At 48.5% G+C, this 20,095-nt stretch overlaps 1 protein-coding gene and 1 long non-coding RNA gene across 2 annotated transcripts in view; both read right to left on the bottom strand.

The window, feature by feature from the left end:
- Positions 1 to 1,004, bottom strand: part of LOC104913430 (uncharacterized) — a 43,527-nt gene extending 42,523 nt beyond the window's left edge. Inside the window, exon 1 of the long non-coding RNA XR_014886837.1 lies at positions 620 to 1,004. This is a non-coding gene — a long non-coding RNA (uncharacterized LOC104913430). The remainder of the gene's footprint in view (positions 1 to 619) is intronic.
- Positions 1,005 to 4,622: 3,618 nt separating this feature from the next.
- Positions 4,623 to 11,592, bottom strand: CHST12 (carbohydrate sulfotransferase 12). Its single transcript, XM_085237624.1, has 2 exons — positions 11,369 to 11,592; positions 4,623 to 6,405 (listed from the first exon to the last, which is right to left on the bottom strand). Exon 2 carries the CDS (start codon positions 6,341 to 6,343, stop codon positions 5,051 to 5,053), a length of 1,293 nt encoding a protein of 430 aa, XP_085093750.1. The 5' UTR covers positions 6,344 to 6,405; positions 11,369 to 11,592; the 3' UTR covers positions 4,623 to 5,050.
- Between the last annotated feature and the right edge of the window lie 8,503 nt (positions 11,593 to 20,095).

The following is a 20,095-nucleotide window of genomic DNA, read 5'->3' as shown; positions in this document are numbered from 1 at the left end:
ACGCTTTTGGCCATGCTGCCTCTCTGACACACACCATGCTAGCTCATCCGTATCCCTGCTCCTCCCATTTTTCCACAGAGAACTGTCCAGGATCCAACCAAAACAAGAGGCGATCCTGGGCACATTCTCTTCCACCCATTTTGAATTCTTGCAGTGACAGAGAAAAACTCTGCAGCTGTAGCCTCCCTGCCTCAAAATGCAGTGCTGCCAGAGCCAGGTGTCATCCATCCACCCCAGGCACCAAACACAGCAAAGGCACTGCCCAGTGGGCCAGGACATCTCCTCACTTGGTTAACACATGGGTCAGATGGAGCTGGGGATACACTGGCGTCAGTCTGGCACTCAGATTCAGCACAGATTGAGGATAAGAACCTGAGACATAATTGTGAAACTCTTCACTGGGGGAAAAGCAATGCTTCAGTGCTCAGGGACGTCGCAACCAGCCGAGCCCCTCCGCTCTGCCCAGCCCTGGGGACACCCAAGGACACCACGCATAGCAGACAGCCCTGAGGAACCCACTGCACCTTCAGGCCAACCAGGGACAGAGCTGTGACCTCTGAGCCATCCCTCAGCTGGGTTTTGCCCAGTTTAAAGCTGCAAGTGGAAAACATGCCCTCACCTCGACATCGTGGTGTGAAGAAAACGTAGGCCATGGTGGGAGTCATGTAGTCACATCAAGGAAAATTCCTGCTGCTCCACATTCCTTGGGATCACCATCACCCCAGATCTCATAGACGGAAAGTTGAAGCAATAAGCAGCAGCCTTAAGGCTTAAAGCAGAGAGCAAAGAGCAGCACAGCCACGCACCTGGCAGCTGCCCCCAGGACACTGTTAGCATCACCATGCTGTTCTACTGGCATTGCTCTACGTGCACCTGTAGGTTAAGTTGCAAATGATCTCCTTGCACACGGCTCTCAGAGCCTCTGATATTTTGTAGCAGCAATTAATTTTTCAAGCCCAGGGCAAGGCTCATCAAAAAGCCAACAGAAATGTGACTGGAAACTTCCTCCTCCCCCCCCCCAAGGTCATGCTGCTCCCAGCAGGAACCAAGCTGAGCTTCCACAGCTCCTCCACTTCCTCCTTTTTTATTTTTATTTTAAGCCATTTCTGCCAAAAGCCAAGCCACAGCAGAGCTGGGAAGACACTGGGCAGTGGCACCAGCACAGCAGGGAGGCAGTGCAGCACACAGGGGGATGCAGCAGCTGGAGGGGCCCTGCTGTTGTGGGAGCCAGGCAGGGAGCAGCAGCCCACCCAGCAGCAGCAAAGCCCAGGAGCAGCAATCAGGTTCCAGCTCAGCCTCTGCAGAGCTGCCACAGCCCCAGCATTGCAGGCAGACCTGGATCCACTGCCCAACATTGCTGCTCAGCTCTTCTGCAGCCAAATGCCAGCCAGCCTCTGCAGGGACAAGTGTCAATCTCCACAGCCCAAGCTGTATCCTTGATTAAAGCAAACAGAAGACCTACCTTAGCTCTGCTTCAGACGGTGCTCTGCTCACTTCCATTTCTTCCCCAAACAGGCATCACTGTCCTCATTAAATCCCATCTTTCTTTTTTCCCCTTCCCCCAATGAGGTTTCCAACTGTGGGCAAGCCTTTACCTTGAAGCCACCTCGCTTGCCTGTCCCGTCATCACACCCCGCACCCTTCCTGGCACTGCTCAGCACCACGGCCACACACAGCCCTGCCAAGTCACCGGCCTTCCCCGTGCTCCAGCTTACATAAGGAGGAACAAGCTGGCTTTTCTTCGGCACCCCTTCAATGCTGCCATTCATCCCCTGCCCTCAACCCGCCCGGTGCCACCTTGAGGGATTCAAAGCACACAGCCAAAAGCCTTCAAGCATGATCCGAGGGCAACTTTTTTACTCCATGATGATTTGTCCACATTTGGTAGCTCTACAATTTTGTCACCAGAAATGAGTGAAAGGGTTAAAGCGAAAACGATTGAGATTTGAAGGAAAGCACGTGGTTAAGGACACCCCATACCCTGACAAAGCCGTGCCATTGCTCAGAAAGCAAAGAGCTCTGAAGCCTGACAGCCCTTCCCTGGAGCACGCAGGGGCTGCGGGGCTGGGTTGCATACCTTGCGAGTGAGGGACCCCATCTGTCACATGGCTGCAAAAAGACTTTGACTGTGATGCTGAACAAGCACTAAAGCTGGTCTCGGTTCCACCTGGAAACATCTCAGTCAAACCCCTGGATATTTTTGCATCCACACATCGGTTCTGCCTCGTTGCGCACCAGGCTGGCTTTGGCCAAGTGGTCAAAAGCAAGCCAGAGAGAGAACAGGACGTAATTTTGCAGGCTGAGCATGAAACAACAGAGCCAGGTTTATTTAGACACAAATAGGCCACTTCAAAGCATTTTTCTACCTCTCATAAAATCAGCACTAGCATCACAACCATCTAAACTCACAATTTTTAGCTCTCTTCTGACTTCAGGCCAGCATGCACACTGCCTGCCCTCGCCAGTCATTCTGCCATTGACAAATACTGAATTCCAGCTCCTTCAGAAAATTGGGGGAGGAAGCATGGCTGGTTTAAACCCTTTGTCCTTCTCTCCCCCCTACATATTCTTTTACATTATCCGAACAGAGCAAGAAACCCACAGAAGAAAAAAAAAATGCACATTCCTAAAGCTGGAGGCTCTGTCCCAGTCCCCCCAGAGGCCTCACCACAAAGCTCAGCGCAGCCTGGGTTGCCTTTGACTCCTTCACAATACATTCACAGCAGTGGGAGGGTGGGGAGGAAGGCTTCAAAAAGAGGAAGCAGCAAGGAGCAGGCTATGGGGAAGCAACAGCAGAGCAAGCCCTCTCCATGTGAGCCTCACTGCTCCTCTCTGCAGGCACTTAGAAGGATGGCTTTGGCTGGGTATGGGTTTGCAGACTTTGAAATGGCTTAAAACAAATGCAGGCTGGGCTTGACAGGGTGACAGCCCTCTCCCACCACCACCCTTCCCACTCTCCTGAGGGCGAAGCCATGAAGCATGCTCTGCCTGGGACAAGCTGCAGCCACGGCTCATGGGGTGATGTAGGTGAGGATGCAGCTGCAGCCGGTTTGCAGGATGAGCATCACAGAGGCCCTGCAAATGAGCACAGCTCGGAGGGGCAGGATTTGGTTAAGAGGTGCAGGGGAAGCAGCTGGGAGGAAGTTTGCACAGCTCGGGCGATGCGGTGCTCATCAGCACATCTGCGCTGCGTCCCCAGCTGCCCACGTCTGCAAATACTAAACATCAATTAAATGGAAATTAGAAGAGGGAAAAAAACAAAAAACAAAAAACAAACACGTTGTAAAGACAACAACCGAAAACATTCACACTGTAACTTTGAAGAGCGGGATGAACCCACCCTGAAGAAATGTAAATATTGCAGGAACCGACAGACTCCCGGGATTACTCATTACAGCAGATGAGAATCTCAACATCTTTCTGTTTTGCAGCAATTAGCTTGTAATTGAAAAAATAAATTGAAGAGATCAACACTTTTCTATTATTAGTTTTAAATAATGACTCATAAACAAGCACTTCCTTTTTCCCCAAGCTGTGAAGATCTAAGCACTAAAAATCAGATCATGGCTTCAGGCTCATTTAAACTGCAAATATCTCTGCAGAAATTACAGGAGGGTGCTGTGAAGACAATTCTTTGCTCCTAGCATAACTACTAGCTATTACCTTTCACTTAAAGATTAAAAAGCTTGGTGCAGCACATTCACCAGGAGGAGCACACAATGCTGAGACAACACACGTGTACAGAGGTCGGAAAAGCGAGGAGACGGAGGGGCAACGTCACACCTCTTGCTGGTCTCTGAGCAGAACAAGGAGGCCAGCTCCAAGGCAGCTGCCCAGAACACAAAGCTGCTTCCTGAGGCTTGGACCTTCATCGTTTTCACAGCTCAGGAAAGTAATCAAGTAATTTCAGCTCTCTGCCTGATCACAGAGCAATTCAGAGAGATGCAGATTCAGCTGATGAGATACAAAGCCTGTCTCCAAAAGCTGCATCCTTTGGGAAGCAGCCCGCAGGCGCCGAGCACAGTGGGCCACCATCACTGCTGCAGCAGGGCCCAGCAAGGCAGGTGATTAAATCTGCATCAGTCAGTTGCTACAAACAGGAATGCAGGAGATGAGGACACAGCGAGCAGTAGCTGGCACACTGAAAACAAACGAATTCAGAGATCACCTCGATGCACACCAACTGAAAGAAATCTTTCAGCTTTTCTTCGCCCAGGGGTAAATATCCACACCTTGCCACGTTCCCCTAAAGCACTGGGAGTTGTGTTATATCCCCATTGCTGCAAGTGACCTGTGCTGAGCACAGCAGACACCACATCACAGCTAGCAATGCAGAGGCTGAGCAAATGCAGTGTTCTGTACAGCACAGCTCCTCCACCACGCTGCTGGAATGGAAGCAGTGCAGAGGCTCTGGGCTGGCCATCTGCACATCCTGAATCACCCCCTGGGCCTCAACCACTTCCCTCCTGTGATCCTGGCTATGAGCTGTATGCCTCACCGCAGCACGGGTGCTCGGGCACTGACCGACCCATCTGCTGGGCTCTCAGCCCTGAAGAGATTTGAGTGCCCTGCAATATCACAAACAGCCTTGAGACGACACACAGAGGCAAATGCATCAGCACTTTTTAGGTTTTTTTCTCACTTTTTTTTTATTCCTTCCTTTCCTTTGCCACAACACAAACTTCGTATTAAATATCTTAAATATATTAATTTTTAAAAAAATGTATTAATAAAAAGCTACTGAAGGACACAGCTGGCAGAGTGACCATGGGCAGTGACCCACTGCAAAACACGGAGACGTTAAAAAAAAAAAAAAAAAAGGAAACCCAGAAAACAATGATAAAAATACTGGCATTTTTTCCTTATGCACAGCCGGATGGAAATATCCTGAACTTGGCATTACTGCAAAAATGGAAGGGGAAGCGGTAGAAAAAATATATTCCATTGTACCAACCTTTATGGAGAAGGGAGGTAAAAGAAAAAAATGAGGAGGCTTTAAATGTTTTTGGTATTTCAGATGTTCCCTCCCACACCCGCAGCCCAATCGCTTTTAGTCTTTAAGCAAGTTTTCTGGCTTGGGGTAGCCAAAGAGCACAAAGTCTGCCTCATACAGCTTGTAGAGCTGCTGCCTCCAAGCCAGGGGGATTTTAGCAAACCAGTCATCCTCCCAGCTGCTGGCAGTCCTGTTCCGGTAGCTGGGGGGGAAGCGGAGCAGCCTGTCCACTTTGAGAAGCTGCAAGAGATAAGCAGCGTCCTCATCCAGCGTCTCCAGCTTCCCGATGAAATCATAGTCTATCTGGCACGGGTGGCACAGCCGGTACACCTGCCGCCAGTGCTCGTTGAAAGGGGCCATCTTCTCTGTCCTGGGATCCAGTAAGTACTGGATGAAGTCAGAAAAGGAGACTTTGAGGCCCGCCCCGAAGGCCTCGCTAACAGAGGTGGGAAGGTTGGTATGGTTGGAATACAGCTTTAGCATGGGGATGGCAAAACGCCGGTAGAACTCCTCGTTCTCCAGCTCAAATTTGCTGCGAAAGGCAGAGATGAGGCGGACAAAAGGGTCTCTCACGAAGAGGAACTTTGTGTACTTCTTCAGTTTGATCTTCATGAGATGCCGGGAGAATTTCCCGTATCGACGCCAGAATTTGTTGAAAGTCAAGTGGGTGCTGGTATTGTGGACGTGCTCCCGTGGGATGTCCAGGGGGTTCCGGTATGGGACCCCTTGGTCCAGCAGGCTCTCACTCAGCACAATCATCACCCGTTTCCAGTTGGTGCAGGCAACCTTGGGGACGTAGCAGTAGATGATGCCGTGGCGGTCATCCACAATTAGGTGGTTGAGCTCATAGTTTGGGATGTCATCAAAGGAGCGCTCTTTGGTGGGGAAGGCAAAGCTGGAATTGGCACAAAACTCCCGCAGTGTTTTCTGCCTCTCTATCTGCAGCTTCTCTTGGTCCAAGCTGTTTCTGGCATTGTGCGTCGACCAGTCATAGCCCCGTATGTTCTCCTCCAAATTGCTCACCACAGGCTTGTTGGAGCCCTGGACGAGCAGCTGCTCTGTCTTTCGGGAAGTAGAGCTGTTCTGTTTCAGGCTTGAACTAAGCAGCTTTGCTAAAAACTCATCCACCTCTGGCAAGGCTTCCCAGTCCCCACCTGCAGTGATACCGGGGATGGACTCTGGGGAATGAGGCCTGGAAAAGGATGTGTGCAGGTAGAAGTGAGCTGTTCCCACGTTGTCCCAGTAGACGATGATCAGGAGGATCATGAAGATGGAGACTAGCACCACAGAGAGACGGAGGAGCCGTGCTTTGGTCATCCTGACAGCTACCACAATAGCTGGCCTTCCCATGGATTCACCTCTGGCTCGCAGAGCGAGGGCTGGGATCCTGCATGGTGCTGCAGACCATGAGCCTGGAAAGGAACCAGAAATAAAGTTAGTCAATCTCTTAACTACTCTGGTTTAGAGACAATGACCTTGCATGATCAAGGCTCTGCACAGGGCTGACCATCTCACAGTATAGCACAGGAAGAGCTGCGTGCTTTCCAAGCACCTACAATGACTACACAGAGAAGCACCAATTCTCCTGTAGACAAAGCCCCAACCTTCCCTCCTGCTGGCCCTCTCTTGGCAGTTTTAATAGCATCTGGTTCTGCAACTGAGCAGATGGGGTCATCAGATCTCAAAGCATCCAGGGAGAGACCACAGCCTTCAGCTTCTGCTCCAGCTCTCACAAGCTCCTCTCCTTGAGGAGGAAAAGCTGCACTCGTCCTATGAATCAGGGGACGCTGTCAGAAGTGGACATTCGGGCTCCTAGAGGCTAGCCTGGAATTCACTTGAAAGCTCTGACTTTCTGTCCAAAAGGAGACATAACATGTTACAAGTTTACTCATTTCTATAGCAACAAAGGTTTGTTCATCAGTCTCCAGCTTCCTGAATCACACGATTTCATCAGGAGTTCTGTTTCCATTTAAAAACAAAAATATTAACATTTCAGGCCTCAAGTTATCAGAGCGAAGCATAGGAGTATTAAAAATCTAGAACTATACACAGAAAGTACACAGAACCAGCTGCCTTGCAGACCTCCTTGATTTTTAAGCATATCTAACACACCAAGCAAGAGGGCTCGATTCATGACTTCAGCTTTTGGGATCACACTGCGGTCTCATCTCGCCCATAAAGACACTCTGAGCCACTGTGCTAAAAACAAAAGCCTTATCAGAGTTATAAACACATAGGCACATTGCCTCAGTGGCTAAAGAAAGCTCGTGTTGACAGAACATCACCGACTGAACGCACTGTTGCTGTGCCAATCTGTGTGAAGGTACCCAGAGGATGTCACCTCCACCACCTTTCTTGGTAACTACTTCATTTTGTCAAGGGCAGCAATTACACAAACAGTTTTCCTCCGAAAACCCACAGGGACACAACCCTGACAACAGCCAAGTGTCAACAAAAACCTGAAAGAACGATTACTTTTAACCAAATTGTTTCTGAGATTAAGGATGCTCTGGTAGATCTCTGTCCACTTCTGGACTGATGTGCAAGTCAGCAACTCTTTCCCAGCTTAACATAACATTTCTGTCACCATCACCCCTAACAGCTCCCAGTCTCCAAAGGCAGGTGAGAAATCACTGTTACATGATCCTTCCTGGAGGGTGCAGAGATTCCTTCACGTGGCTGTCGGATGAATACAAAGATGTTCACTCCTCACCAGCAGGTGTGAGGTTCAACAGTCTTAAAACACCCCTGAACTGAGGAGCAAAGACTGACAGCAGTGGAAGAATAATGCAGCAAAGCGAGGAGCAGCTCTATGGCATTTTGAGAGAGAATCCAAGGCCTGCTGTTTCACACAGACTATCCGTGAGGGTTAGAAACAAAAGCCAAGCACAAAAGTGGGCACCCCACAGTCTTGGAAAGATTATTCCCTAACCAGTTCAGTTCACACAGCTCTTGGGCAGCACCAACCCTATGCTGTATATGGATGCAAAGAACCCCAGAGTCCAGATATGCAGAAGTACTGAGCCCCTTTGCTCCCTATGGGCAATGTGCTCGGCACCTTTGAAAGCTACAGAAGCCTTAAATTGAATCACTTGTCTAAAGAGCCACCTGCACGGCTGTGTTCATGCCTCAGACACACCAGATTTTAACAAGCAGAATCCTGATTTCAAACACTAGACCAAAAGCATTAGATCAGAATTTACTAATCAACAGGAACAATATCAAAATACTAGCCCAGTTTGTCACAGAAGATGTAAAATGCAGAACTGTGGGTTTGGGATTTTTCCACCAATGTATTTATTTGCATCTTGGAGGTAGGGAGAGCCAGAAATTCAGCATAGCTGTAGCCTACCATGTGGCATCACAATGCAACACCAACAGAGTCCTCCTTGAAGTCAGGCTCTTATCCTACATCTCAAAAAGAGCTGGAAGAACCACACAGTCACAGCGCACAGCACTCTGCAGAGCAAAGTACTACTCAGCAATAATTCTCTAGGTTTAGCTCATCTAGGAGAAGGATGGATCAAATCTAAGAAGAAGCACCCAGAGATGAGCATGGAGTTAAGGAAGGGGAAAATTACATATGTGCGTCAGCACCCAGGCCAACATCTCAGCCCAACAACAGAAGATAATGGAGTGATGCTGCCAAGCCTACTGCTTGGCACATCTCTGGTTGTGCATTTTGCCTCAATCTGTTCTTGCTTTTGAGACAGTTAGCTGTTCAGGACGTGGAATGCTTCCTATTCTGGATGAATACGGCGCCTGCTGCGTACACAATCCCTAGCACGCTGGGTTTCAGGGGGGCTGGAATGCAGTAAGTCTGGAAAGCTGCAAAGACATCCATCCTTTCTTGCCATCTCCCCATGCCCAGCAGCTCCCACAGCTCCAGGCTGCACAGCAGCCTGCCAGCATTTCTACAGAGCTGTCCCACCCAGCGCAGACAGATTATGCTCTCAGCACCAACAGAAGAAGCCCAGCACTGTGTGCGGCACGGCCAGCACACGCATTCCTCTGGGTAAATGGAAGGATGCTCCTCGTTAGAGCCACCCTGATCACATCGCTCCCTCCAGAAGCCCAAGGGTTCCTGCCTGCTTTCCAGGACACAGCGCACATTTGGCTTTCCCAAGTCACACAGCAGAGAGCAGCACAGAATTGAAATGACTCTGCTCCCATTGCCTCTGTCAGCAACTGAGAGGAACCCTGGAAAAGAACAGTAGTGCAACTTAATTTCTTCTCCTGAGAAAGCTGCCGCAGAACACAGAGTTACTCTATTGACTATGATACATCCTCTTTCTGAGCACTTCATAAAGGATGCCAGGCTGAAAGCACAAATTAGAGGTCTCTGAGCACATCAGAGGGAATGTGCCTTCATTCTCCCCTTGCCAGAATCAAGAGGAAAACCTCCAGGAGAAGCCAAGAATTTACATTCAAGTTTAACCCAAAGTCACCAGCCAACAAGAATGTGCACCAGGATCCATACAAAGCTGCTTCTGTGACACGATGCCGGCAAACTGGGAAACGGACCAAGTGCTATAATCATCCTACACAGCCTCCTGAACAGCCGTCACGGGATTATCTCCAACCTGAACTTTGCCTGGGGGCAAACTGATGGCTTTTCTCCCGGCCTCAGTCATGACAGACACCGAGGTGCAAAGTCACCGCTGCCATCCCCTCCTTCACAAGGTACCACGTCAAATAACCATCTCTCCAAATGGTTCAAAATCCACTTAGACCAGAAATGAACGGGAGGCTTCCCCCAGCACTTATTGCAAAAGCTATTGCAGATCTGGCTCCTTGGGGATTTGGAAACCCTACTTGCACTTCGCAGCCAGTTCATAACCGTTTGTTCTGAGGGCAAACATCAGCTTAAGCAACTCCCGTCTCTTTCTTCCTGTCCTCTCTACTACGCATCTGCGCAGCGATGTTCTCTCATTGCACAAAGTAACTCCAGCTCTGCTTGTTCCTTTGCTGGAGCAAGAAGGTCTATAGAAAATAAGAACTCGCATACAGATCCGCGCTGGAGACAGTGGACATAACCCCACTGTTAACAGCACTGTGCCTCCAAAGGTTTCAGTGCAGCTCGCATTTCTCCTTGCTTTGCATCCTCCCAGGTTTGCTCCTGCCTCCCTCTGGGGATGCACAGACACAGCTCAGGCATCGAGCATCAGCTCACCTGCTGCACAGCCTGTCTGCCCACACGTGGGGAGCTGCAGGACATCACACAACTTGTTCAGCCTTCACTTCTCAAAGTGGAAAGCAGTGGAATAAAATGCACAGAAAACAAATTCAAACCAACGCTTGCTCTTGCGGCAACTCGATTCACCAGCAGGCACCACGCAACCCATGCGGCTTTCTTCACTCACGTGCAGAGGAGCACACCTGCTGCAGGTGAGGCTCAGGGAATTAGCAGGCTGCAGGGCAGTCAAACCAAATGAGCCTCTGCAAGTGTAGGGGAACAAACTCCCCTCATCCACTGACAACGCACCAATAACCAGAACAAACTTCACTTTTGTCTCCATCGCTCAATACAACGCTTCTCCTAAGCTCTACCAAAACCCAGCGTAGAGAAGGGGAGTTTTAACCTCGGTAGCAACGTTCACCACTTACCGAATCGCCTAAACGTAGGGTGTAAATGAGAAAAATAAAAGAACATCTTAACGAACGCAGCTATGCCACCACAAAGGCGGGTCTGTACAGCCGTGGCAGTGCCAGGCTCCTCTCTCTTAACACCCATCCTAGGAAGTCGCTTCGATAAGCCTATTCCCAATGCTCCCAGGAGGAACCAGCCCAAGGCAGCGTGCTCTGCTCGCTCCTGACCTCCATCCCGAGCTCCGAGCGCTCCCGGCGGTACGAGCACAGAAGATCGCAGCGTGTCCCGGTGCCCGCAGCCAACACAAACTTGGAGCCTTTGGTGCACGTCAATACCGGCTCCAAAAGGCTCCAAATCAGCGCCCCGCCGGCTACGTTCGCCTCGGAAACGCTTTATTTAAGAGCGGTCTCGCAGCTCCGTCTGAAGTTCCGTCTTTCAAGTTTTAAAGCCATCCGTCGCGGTGCGGGCTGTCCCCGCTCTGCAGCGACGGCCGGGCTGCTAAAAGCCACGCACCCCGCGGGGACGGAAAGCTCTGCCTGCTCACCGCTCCCCGGCTTTGAGCCCCAGAGCGGCTCGGAAAGCAGAGCACACACACAGCTCCGCAGACTCCACCCGAGGGGCCGGTTAAAGGCCCACCGCTCCCAGCCGAGGGGGAAAGCCAGCGTCCGTGCACCGCCGCGCTCACCCACCGCCTCGCCGGGACGGACGGCACGGGACGGGGCTGAAGCCCTGGAGCGGCCCCCGAGGGCGCAGGGCGGATGCGGGCACGGCGGCGCTGCCATTACCTGCTGCCACCGGGAGGACCCGGCCGCCCTCGGGACCGCCGCCTTCCTCAGCCCCCGGCCCGGTTGTGCGGCAACGGAGCGAAGCGGCGGCCGCTCCCGCCGGCCGTCCTCAGCGAAGGGCCGCTACGCTGATACCCGCTAGGCTGATACCCGCGGCCGCCGGCCCTGCCCCGCCCCGCCCCGCCCCGCCCCGCCGTGGGCGGCCCCGCGTTCACCTCCCGCGCGGGCAGCGGGGCCGGCGGCGGCACTTCCCTCCACCTTCCCCCCCCTCCCCCCGACCGCCCGTCCCGTCCCGCCGCTCCCCGCTGCTGCCGCCTCTCGCGAGACGCCGGCACGGGCGGCTCGGCGGGGCCGTGGCGCAGGCGCTGCTCCGCCCGTCGGCGGGAGGCCCGGCCCGGAGCGCGATCCCAGCCGGATGGGGGTTCTGCCGTTCGGAGCCGCGGCCGGCCCTCAGCCCCTACGGGAGCGGGGCTCGGGCATCGCGGAACCGGCCATTTTCCTGCTGGTTTAGGGGGGAAACGGCGCGGCCTTTGGGGGGTCTGTCCCAGTAGTCGGGAGCAGGATGTAACTGGTGACACAGCACAGCCAAAGGCTGCTACTCGAAAAGCACAGGACGGTTTAAATTCCATTTCCTACTCGTAGAGATCTAGAAAAGTCCTCAGAAGAGGAGCGGGAAGTGGCCGTGGGCTGCAGCCTCCACTCCAGCAGCTCTCAAAGCTGCAAACAGGACTTCCACATTCTGCTTCTGAGCTCCCAGCCCCTAAGCTTCACATTTCTTAACATCAGCTTAAAACGTAGGTTTTACAACCAGGGAAATGGGCGCGTCGCTCTGCCCTGTGCCCTTCACAGCAGCCGTGGCCAATGGTCCAACTCGTGACAGCCTCCCTGCAGAGATGCAGCCTCAAAGCAGTGCATCAGACTCCAGTCCTTGCTTTAAATAGCTCTGAACACTGCAACTTTTCATGGTGATTCAGCCCAAAGGTATGCAGTGGAGATGTATGCACTTGGAAAACTCCAGTTTCCCCTCACTTTCCCTCCTTCAGTGCTTGCAGGTCACGTGAGGTTTTGTAAATAGAGGGTTGGCTTAAGCCTTGTTGACCCAGGTTTGTTTTACAGACACACGGTGCTTATTTTATCTTTCTTTTTTTGTATCTTTGTTTATGTGAGAGTCCACCCAAAGAACAAGTTTTCCTGACCCCTGCTTTGCAGTTGCACCCCTTCCTACTTAATAAATAAAATTGCTTGCATTCTGATGCCCGTTCACATGCCTGTATTGCATCCCACCACAGGGGTTTGAAGCATTTTACAAATAAACATAATTTAAACTTCCTTGTCCCCGGAGCGAACTACCCCTCATCTTCCTGCCAGGTTGCAAAGCAGGAGGCACAGAGGGAGGGAGGCGATCCCAGTGTCACAGCAAGTCAGACAGAGCACGTAGGATTTTTTGCAAGTGCTGCACTGTAAAAACGAGTCTCGATCCACGTGAGGAATGTGTGAACCTACCTGAGAATGTCAGCTTTAGATGCTTCTTGGCAGACCCAGGAGAGCAGTCAGTTCTCTGTGCTCTGGCACGAAGTCATTGTTCAATGGAATGACCAGAACGACTTTATTTGAAACATATTTAAGAGCTGGAAAAAGAACAATTGAGAAGTCTGCTGGCTGGAGTTGTACGTTCCAAAGAGAAAAACCTCATTCCCCCTATTAACATCCAGGCTAGCTCTTATCGAGGTCTTCACGTATCACCACACTGCTTCTCCTGGCTGCAGTCAGACCTGAAATGTCAGACCTGAAATGCTTGCCACCTGGAAAAGAGCTTGCAGCAGTCTCTGGCTGCTCCCACAGCCAAGCATCTGCTCACCCAAAGAGCATTCCAGCAGTGCATCACACCTCTCAGCTCCACAGCAACGCACAGGAACGGCAGAGAAGAAAGGCAAAGATACTTTTTGGGCTTTTCCATTTGGATCTAATGGTCAGGGAACCTGCTGGATATGGCTGGCATCCACACACGTGCCCTGGGAAAAAGGTGGTTTGGGTTTCATCTTGTAGGAGGGCACTGCTGGGAAAATGAGATTTTCTTCTTCTTGCACTCTGTTAACACCTTGTTTGTCTTAAAGTGAAACTAATACCCAACGCACACGGAACAGAAGTAGGGTAGAAAAAGTCATATAGAAAACGTAAGTTCCCATTCCCCACTGCTTTTCAGCAACACAAGGCACAGAAGCTAAAATGCACACTAAGGCATGCTCCTCCTGAACCCGCTTCTGTGGGTATTGGTAGCAGGGGCCTCACACCTCGTCTGTTAGAGAGCTATTGTTGACTATTTCTGTTTCATTCCTTGCCAGATTCACTGACAAAAGAAACAATCCTCAGGGCAGAACAACCAATGTTTTAAAAGTTTCGCCCTGCCTCTCTCCTTAATGAAGTGTAATGAGCCATAGAGCAGAGCTCTGTGTCCAAACACAGCATCAGAGCCCACGATGACCCAAGCTATGGACTCTGTCACTGCTCTGAGAATCAGGATTTCACACAGCCAACACCACTCCTCAATATCAAAGCTCTTTTTCAGGGGCACGTTTGTGAAAATTATCACATTTTAATGTTGGGAAAGATGGTGAAAAGATCGTGTTGTCCCTGATCAAATTCTGGGAAATTCCCAGAAGGCAACACAGAGAGGCCAAGGGCCTTGTGTCCACAGGGAAAACACTGAGGGATCCACAAAGAGCGAAAATGCTATCATAGATCATTGCTCATCTTCCTTCACCTCATCTTCTCCTTTTATTTCTCCTTCCTGCACGACCCTCATTCTCTTCAGGACAAAGAATCCCTACTGAGGCATTCCCCATACGATGTCCTCCAAATCACTGCCTTCCATCCATCATTCCTGATGTTCTGCACCCCAGTCCATACCAGACTCCTCATCCTCTGCTTTTCCATTTATCCACCCTCTTGTCTTGTCCCTCATATTCCTCTTCTCATCCACCAACCTCACACTGCTTTCAACTCTCCTTCATTTGCTCTTCTTTTCCCACTTAGCATCACACACACAGCCTCCATTCTACATCTCCACTCCTGAAGTTTCCTTTCATCCTTTACATCCTACATTTCCACACTGCTTTTAAACACTAACCACTCCTCCCTCGTGACTTGTTTCCTCATTTCCTTGTCTCGAGCGTTTTGCTTGATAAACATAGCTCAGGGGTGTTCAAGATCCTTCAAAGGAGGTGCTGTCCAGGCTGATGTTTGCAATCATAAAGTGCTGCTGTTACCCTTAATGAATCCTGGGGAGATGGATACAGCTTTGCTGTGGTTAGAATGGAGGTGATGGGGACTGCTCAGGGCTGAGCCTCTGCAAGTCAGTCATGGGACTCTAGTGGATAATCCATTAGGAGTGAAGGACGTGCTGGTAAAAGACCATTCATTAGGCCCTCTTTCCATCAACAGCAAGATCAATAAGTAATTAACTTTCTACAATAGAAGAATTTTCGCAAGAAAATCACAGTTCCCACAAAAACACTGGCAGCTTCTCAATTCTGCCCACAACAGAAACCTTCAGTTTCTCTCCATCCTTTCTCCTCCTCATCATCCTCTGGAAAACACATCTGCCAGGCAGCAACAGCAGTAACTCAGCACCAAGGCCTGAGGTAAGGTTCATAAACAGAGCTGTAAAGAATCCACAAAATAACCAGGGCAGCAAAAAGTGCGCAGGGGATCTTTTTGATTTCCTAGGGGAGAGACGACTTACGACAGCACCATCACTCTCAGTTACAATTCCTGCTGCCCCAGTAACACCCAAATTTATTGGCCAATTTCAGCCAAACCTTACAGAAGGGATGAAAACACTCCCAGGCAGTGAGTTTAGAGGAAGGACTGGTACACTGACTGCATAGCAAAGCCCACACAAAACCCCAAAGGACCGTGCCAAGCGGGATAAAGATGACACAAATACTCTCTTTACTTTTGATTATTTCCTTGGACTCTGAACATGGAATGCTTTGTTTATTCTTTGTACCTGCTGAAGAAAGGAGTAAATTCCCTCTCTGACCTTATTCTTTCTATTGGAAGTACCAGCAGGGCTCCAAAAACATGTCTTATGAGGGTGCTACACTAAAATTTCCCATGAAAGAAAAAGGATATATCTGAATTGCTTTTGAGAAGCAAGGCTGCATGCACAAAATACTAGCTTGAAAACTAGCAGCTGGTGCAAGATGCATGGGAAATGTTATTGAGTGAATGCAGGGCCCATGGCAACATTGCATCCAACTCATCCTCATGCAGGCAAGAGGGGCACAAGACCTCTAAGCTGATTCAGACAGAGGAACTCTGACAGAAAATAATTAAGTTCTTTGGGAGTAGAAGTGCCCAAGGTCACCTTCCAAAGCCTCTTCTGCAGAAGGACTGATAGAAATTTCTCAGTTGCTCAAGGACTGATTTGTCATTCCATTTGCAGCTCTTACCAGGGGAAAAAAAACAAGGGGGGGGGGGAAGGGGGGGTGGAGAGAAAGAAAAAGGGAATTGCATCAAGTTACAGACTGGTTCTGTCTCTTCTCAGTCCCTTAGGATTTATTTTGGTATGTAATTATTACAGTATATAATTACAACGTAGAAGGGTATTCTTCCTCCTCCACTGACATGGCTCAGGAGGCATTCAAACCTTGAAGGAAGGGACCAAGAACCCTGAACCTTGTATCCAGAGCACCTCTCACTGCCTCTCAGATAAACAGGTCATCAGATAAACAATTAGAGCATAGATCAACCATCACTTGGACCTGCAAAATTACTGTGCTGGTGTGCCAAGCATGGCAAAGAGCTACGTGTGTGGGACACATACCCATAAGAAACATCAATACTTTGATCTCTCTCTTGATTTACTTGCATATCCTAACAAGTACCTCTAGTTCTGATCTGCAAGTTTTCAACTACTAGAACAAATTTATTCTTCTTTGGTTTTTACTCATCTATAAAAAACTGAAGCAATCCCAAAGTAGCAGAAGGGAAGCCCAGGTTTGTGCTCAGCAGCAGTGGGTGCCTGCCCAAGGACAAGCACAGCCCCACGCACATGAAGGCACGAAAGCCAGGGACAGTGCCTGGCAAGGAGCTCAGCTGATTTCTTCCAAAGTTTGGTCTGTGGCTCTTTCAGACCTCTTTGATTCAGCCCCTGCAATATCCAAGTTTTGCTCACACGTGCCAAAATACTTCTTTACCAGCTGCTTGATGGGCTGCTTTGATGTGGATTAAACAGCAATCTGGGGCTAGCACCTTGCTTTTAGAACACTGCTGGTGAAACATCAATCTTCTGCTACTGCACAGAAGCCTTAAAACACGACAAGGCATCAACAGAGCTGGTTTTGATTTAGGATCAATAAACAGATAAGAGCAGCTCTAAATAAGTTACTCTGGGAGTAAAAATAGCAGAGAACAAGATGCAAACCCAAAACACATCAAGAAATCTCAGTACTTCTGCCCAGTCAATTAATTCCCTTTCATAACATTAGTTGTGTTATTAAGGAAGACTCATTCTCATGGATGAAGTTTATTGACACTAAAAATGATTGTTTCTTTCCCAGATATCTATTAGAGAAAACAGATCTCAGGGCAGATGGTGCAAGTCTGAATAATCTGTATAAAAATAAAGCTGTGGTTAATGACTAAAAAAAAAAAAAAAAAAGACAATTCCCCTGTAAGGTGCTGAACAAAAAATACATTTGTAAGATAAGCCATAAGGAGGAAAGAGACAGAATCCTGCTCTCTGCCTCTGAGAGCTGCCATCATTTGAATACTGCATTTAAATGAAATATTGCAAAGTTAGCATATATTCAGAAAGGGTTCAAAGAAAGATCAGCTGAAACAAGATAGAAAATAATGAGATTTACATACGAAAAGAAGGCAAATAAAAAGAGCATAATAAAAATATGTGAACAGATGCAGTGATATACAAAAGACAGGCCAAGAAGTTTTGCAATCCTTGTCTCTTAGAAGAAGGGCAAGAGCTGAAGGATGCAGAATCAGTGAAAGGAAGTGTGATTTGCTACATGTCACAGCAAGGCCAGGAGTTTTGCAGGATCTGAAAGCAAGCATTCGTAGGGGAACCAGCAGAGCTGAAGCGCATGCATAGCAGAGCCTCAGGGCTTATGTGTACCCAGTCTTACCCACAATACACACCAGCAATAGCAACCACTTCACCCTAGGCCTGACCCATTCATTGATCTTAGGGCCTTAAGCTCAGAGCCTGGAGAGTTTATAGCAGTTTATTAAGTTTAATCCAGTTAATTCTCCCCCACTTCTGCTTCTCACACAGTCAGACTCGCGCTGACTGACAAAGGCAGTGAGCCTCAGCAATGCCATTGCTGCTGTCAGCAGGAGCCTCCAGAGGTCTGGGAATGCACTACCAGCAGCTGCAGAGCTGAGCGTGCCTCTGGGTTCAGCCAGGGTTCCCAAAACGCTGATCAAAGTTACCCATGACAAAGAAGAGAATTGCATTTCACTAAGTACCCATTTCATTTAATCCCAGGTAGCGATCATTATGAGCCTGTTGGAGCAGATCAGAGCAAGTTGGCCCTGAACTGTGCAGGTCCCAAGGGTTCAGCAAAAGCTGCTTGCATGGAATTCATTGCAGGGCTGGAGCAATTACAGAACAGCAATTAACTGCCAGCTCAATCAGGCAGAATTGAAGCACTGCTTTGGCCCCAAATCACTTTGGAGGAACACATGAGCTGCACAGACCTGACTCCAAACCTGCGTGCCTGAAGAAGGGTCACCAGAGAAGACCACCAATGCAAAAATCCCACCTAAAAGCTGTTCTTGGAGTCTCAGCTGATAAGATTTGAAAAACTCTTTTCACCTTTCCATGTCTGTTTTCCCCTTCATAAAATACAGCAGCGTCTCCTTAACAGCTCTCTAAAACACTGCACAATGCACATAAGTGATATCTTATCAGGAGAGCATGCAATTACTGAAACACTCGTTACACAGCTCCACCACTCACAGGCTATGAGTTTCTATAGCAACCAAATTCATTTCCACAAAAACAAGGTAAGCTACCTGTCAATTTAATGAGGGCTTTTGCAAGCAGCTCCACACCTAGAGCACTAAGTAGACAATCTGAATAGTTCAAACAGCAAAGTAACTTCTCTTTAGTGCATGTCTAAGAGCATAGGGTGGGCTCACTGCATTTTTGTAACTTCTGAGTCAGAGGAATGCAACAATTAACTTCAACTCATTACCTCCCTGAACACATTTGAATGCCACTAACTCCCATGGGCCCAACTATTTGATTGATTTACGATCAACATCTGTACCAAGGAATACTATAGAAGAGATGGTCATCAAAATAGTGTCAAAAATGACAGAATTACAGATGGAAGAGCCCTTAATTGCTGGTCAGGGCTTCTTGCCAGCTTCCAAAGCCTCTATCTCAAGGTGTTTTGTTGCTTTGTTTTTTTTTAAATTATTATTTCCTCATTGATGATCCACACTTCAAAGAAGCACATCAGAAGGACTTAAAATTAGCATTATACTACTTCACTTTGAAAATGGCCAGTAGCTTATTAAAAATCCACTGCACGGAGGTAGGAGAAAACTCTTCAATTCTTAACTTAGAAAATGATTGAGAAGACAGCTCTTCACAACTAAAGGGTTTATCTAATAAAGATAATTGGTGTTAAAAATATCACGTCATTAATGGCGATGCTAAAAGTTCTGCACTGTTTTTGGCAGAAAGTACTTTATCCAGTCCAAATGAAAGATGAGCTTGGTGAGCACTGTAGATTTCAGTTTTATCTCAATAATGTACATATTGATTATGAATGAACAAATTCAGGAACTGGAAACTAAAACAGACTTTAGGGAAAAAATTCCGATAGCAGAAGAACGGCCTATTGGCACTTTAGGTCAATATCATTACTGAACAGTAACTCTGAAGAGTCTTCTGATGAAGGGAACACAAGTGTCAGCTGAGAGATTTGTGCATTCGTGATCACAGCAAGCTCACCTAAGGACAAAGAAAAGTGACTGGTAAAAATGTTAATGTCCCTTAGCTGCAGACAGCTGAGTAGGGGTACCCTTTGCAAGAAGCAGAATACTTGCTGCCTTCCACTTCAGATCCATCAGATAAAGCAGCATGTTAAGTGAGCTCAGGCACCCATGGGCTGACATTAGTCCTGGAAAGGGGACAGGTAAATATTCTCACTCTCCTCTAGTCCTCAAAGGGAAAGCAGCAGGCCAGTGTCTTTCACTGCTCTGTTAATATACAGAAAATAATTTCTGCTCGTAGATACAAATACTGAAAAGTTGCTCCACCAACTGTAAGTGCACTTTTCCCCACTAAACAGGGAGAGCTTTAGAAATGAAGAAACATATGTAAGATGGAGCCTAAGGCACATGTATAAAGACTACTTCTCAGACAGGTTTTGGAATTCGCTAGCAAGTGAGACTATTCCAGGAGCTCTCAAGGCTCATATCCATTTCCAAATGGTTTAAGAAACCAATTTATTTTCTAGTCACTCCATTAATCTTGACAAATTGACCTGCTAATTATAATGAGTTGTAGTATCACTAAAAACACAAACGAAAAGCAAAACCACAGCAGCACAAAAACAGAATAGCCACGAGAAACTGAGAAAATACAATCCAAAGCAACTGTAAAGCAAATACAGCTAACACTCACATTAATCTGGGTATATTTGATCACTTAGAGAAAGATTCCCTATGAACAACACATAGTCAGACTGG

The sequence above is a fragment of the Meleagris gallopavo genome, chromosome 16 (genome assembly GCF_905368555.1).
Source record: "Meleagris gallopavo chromosome 16, MGAL_WU_HG_1.1, whole genome shotgun sequence".
In the NCBI taxonomy this organism is placed as follows: Eukaryota; Metazoa; Chordata; class Aves; order Galliformes; family Phasianidae; genus Meleagris; species Meleagris gallopavo.
The sequence above is the reverse complement of the archived record's forward strand: the minus strand, read 5'-3'. Positions and strand labels throughout refer to the sequence as shown.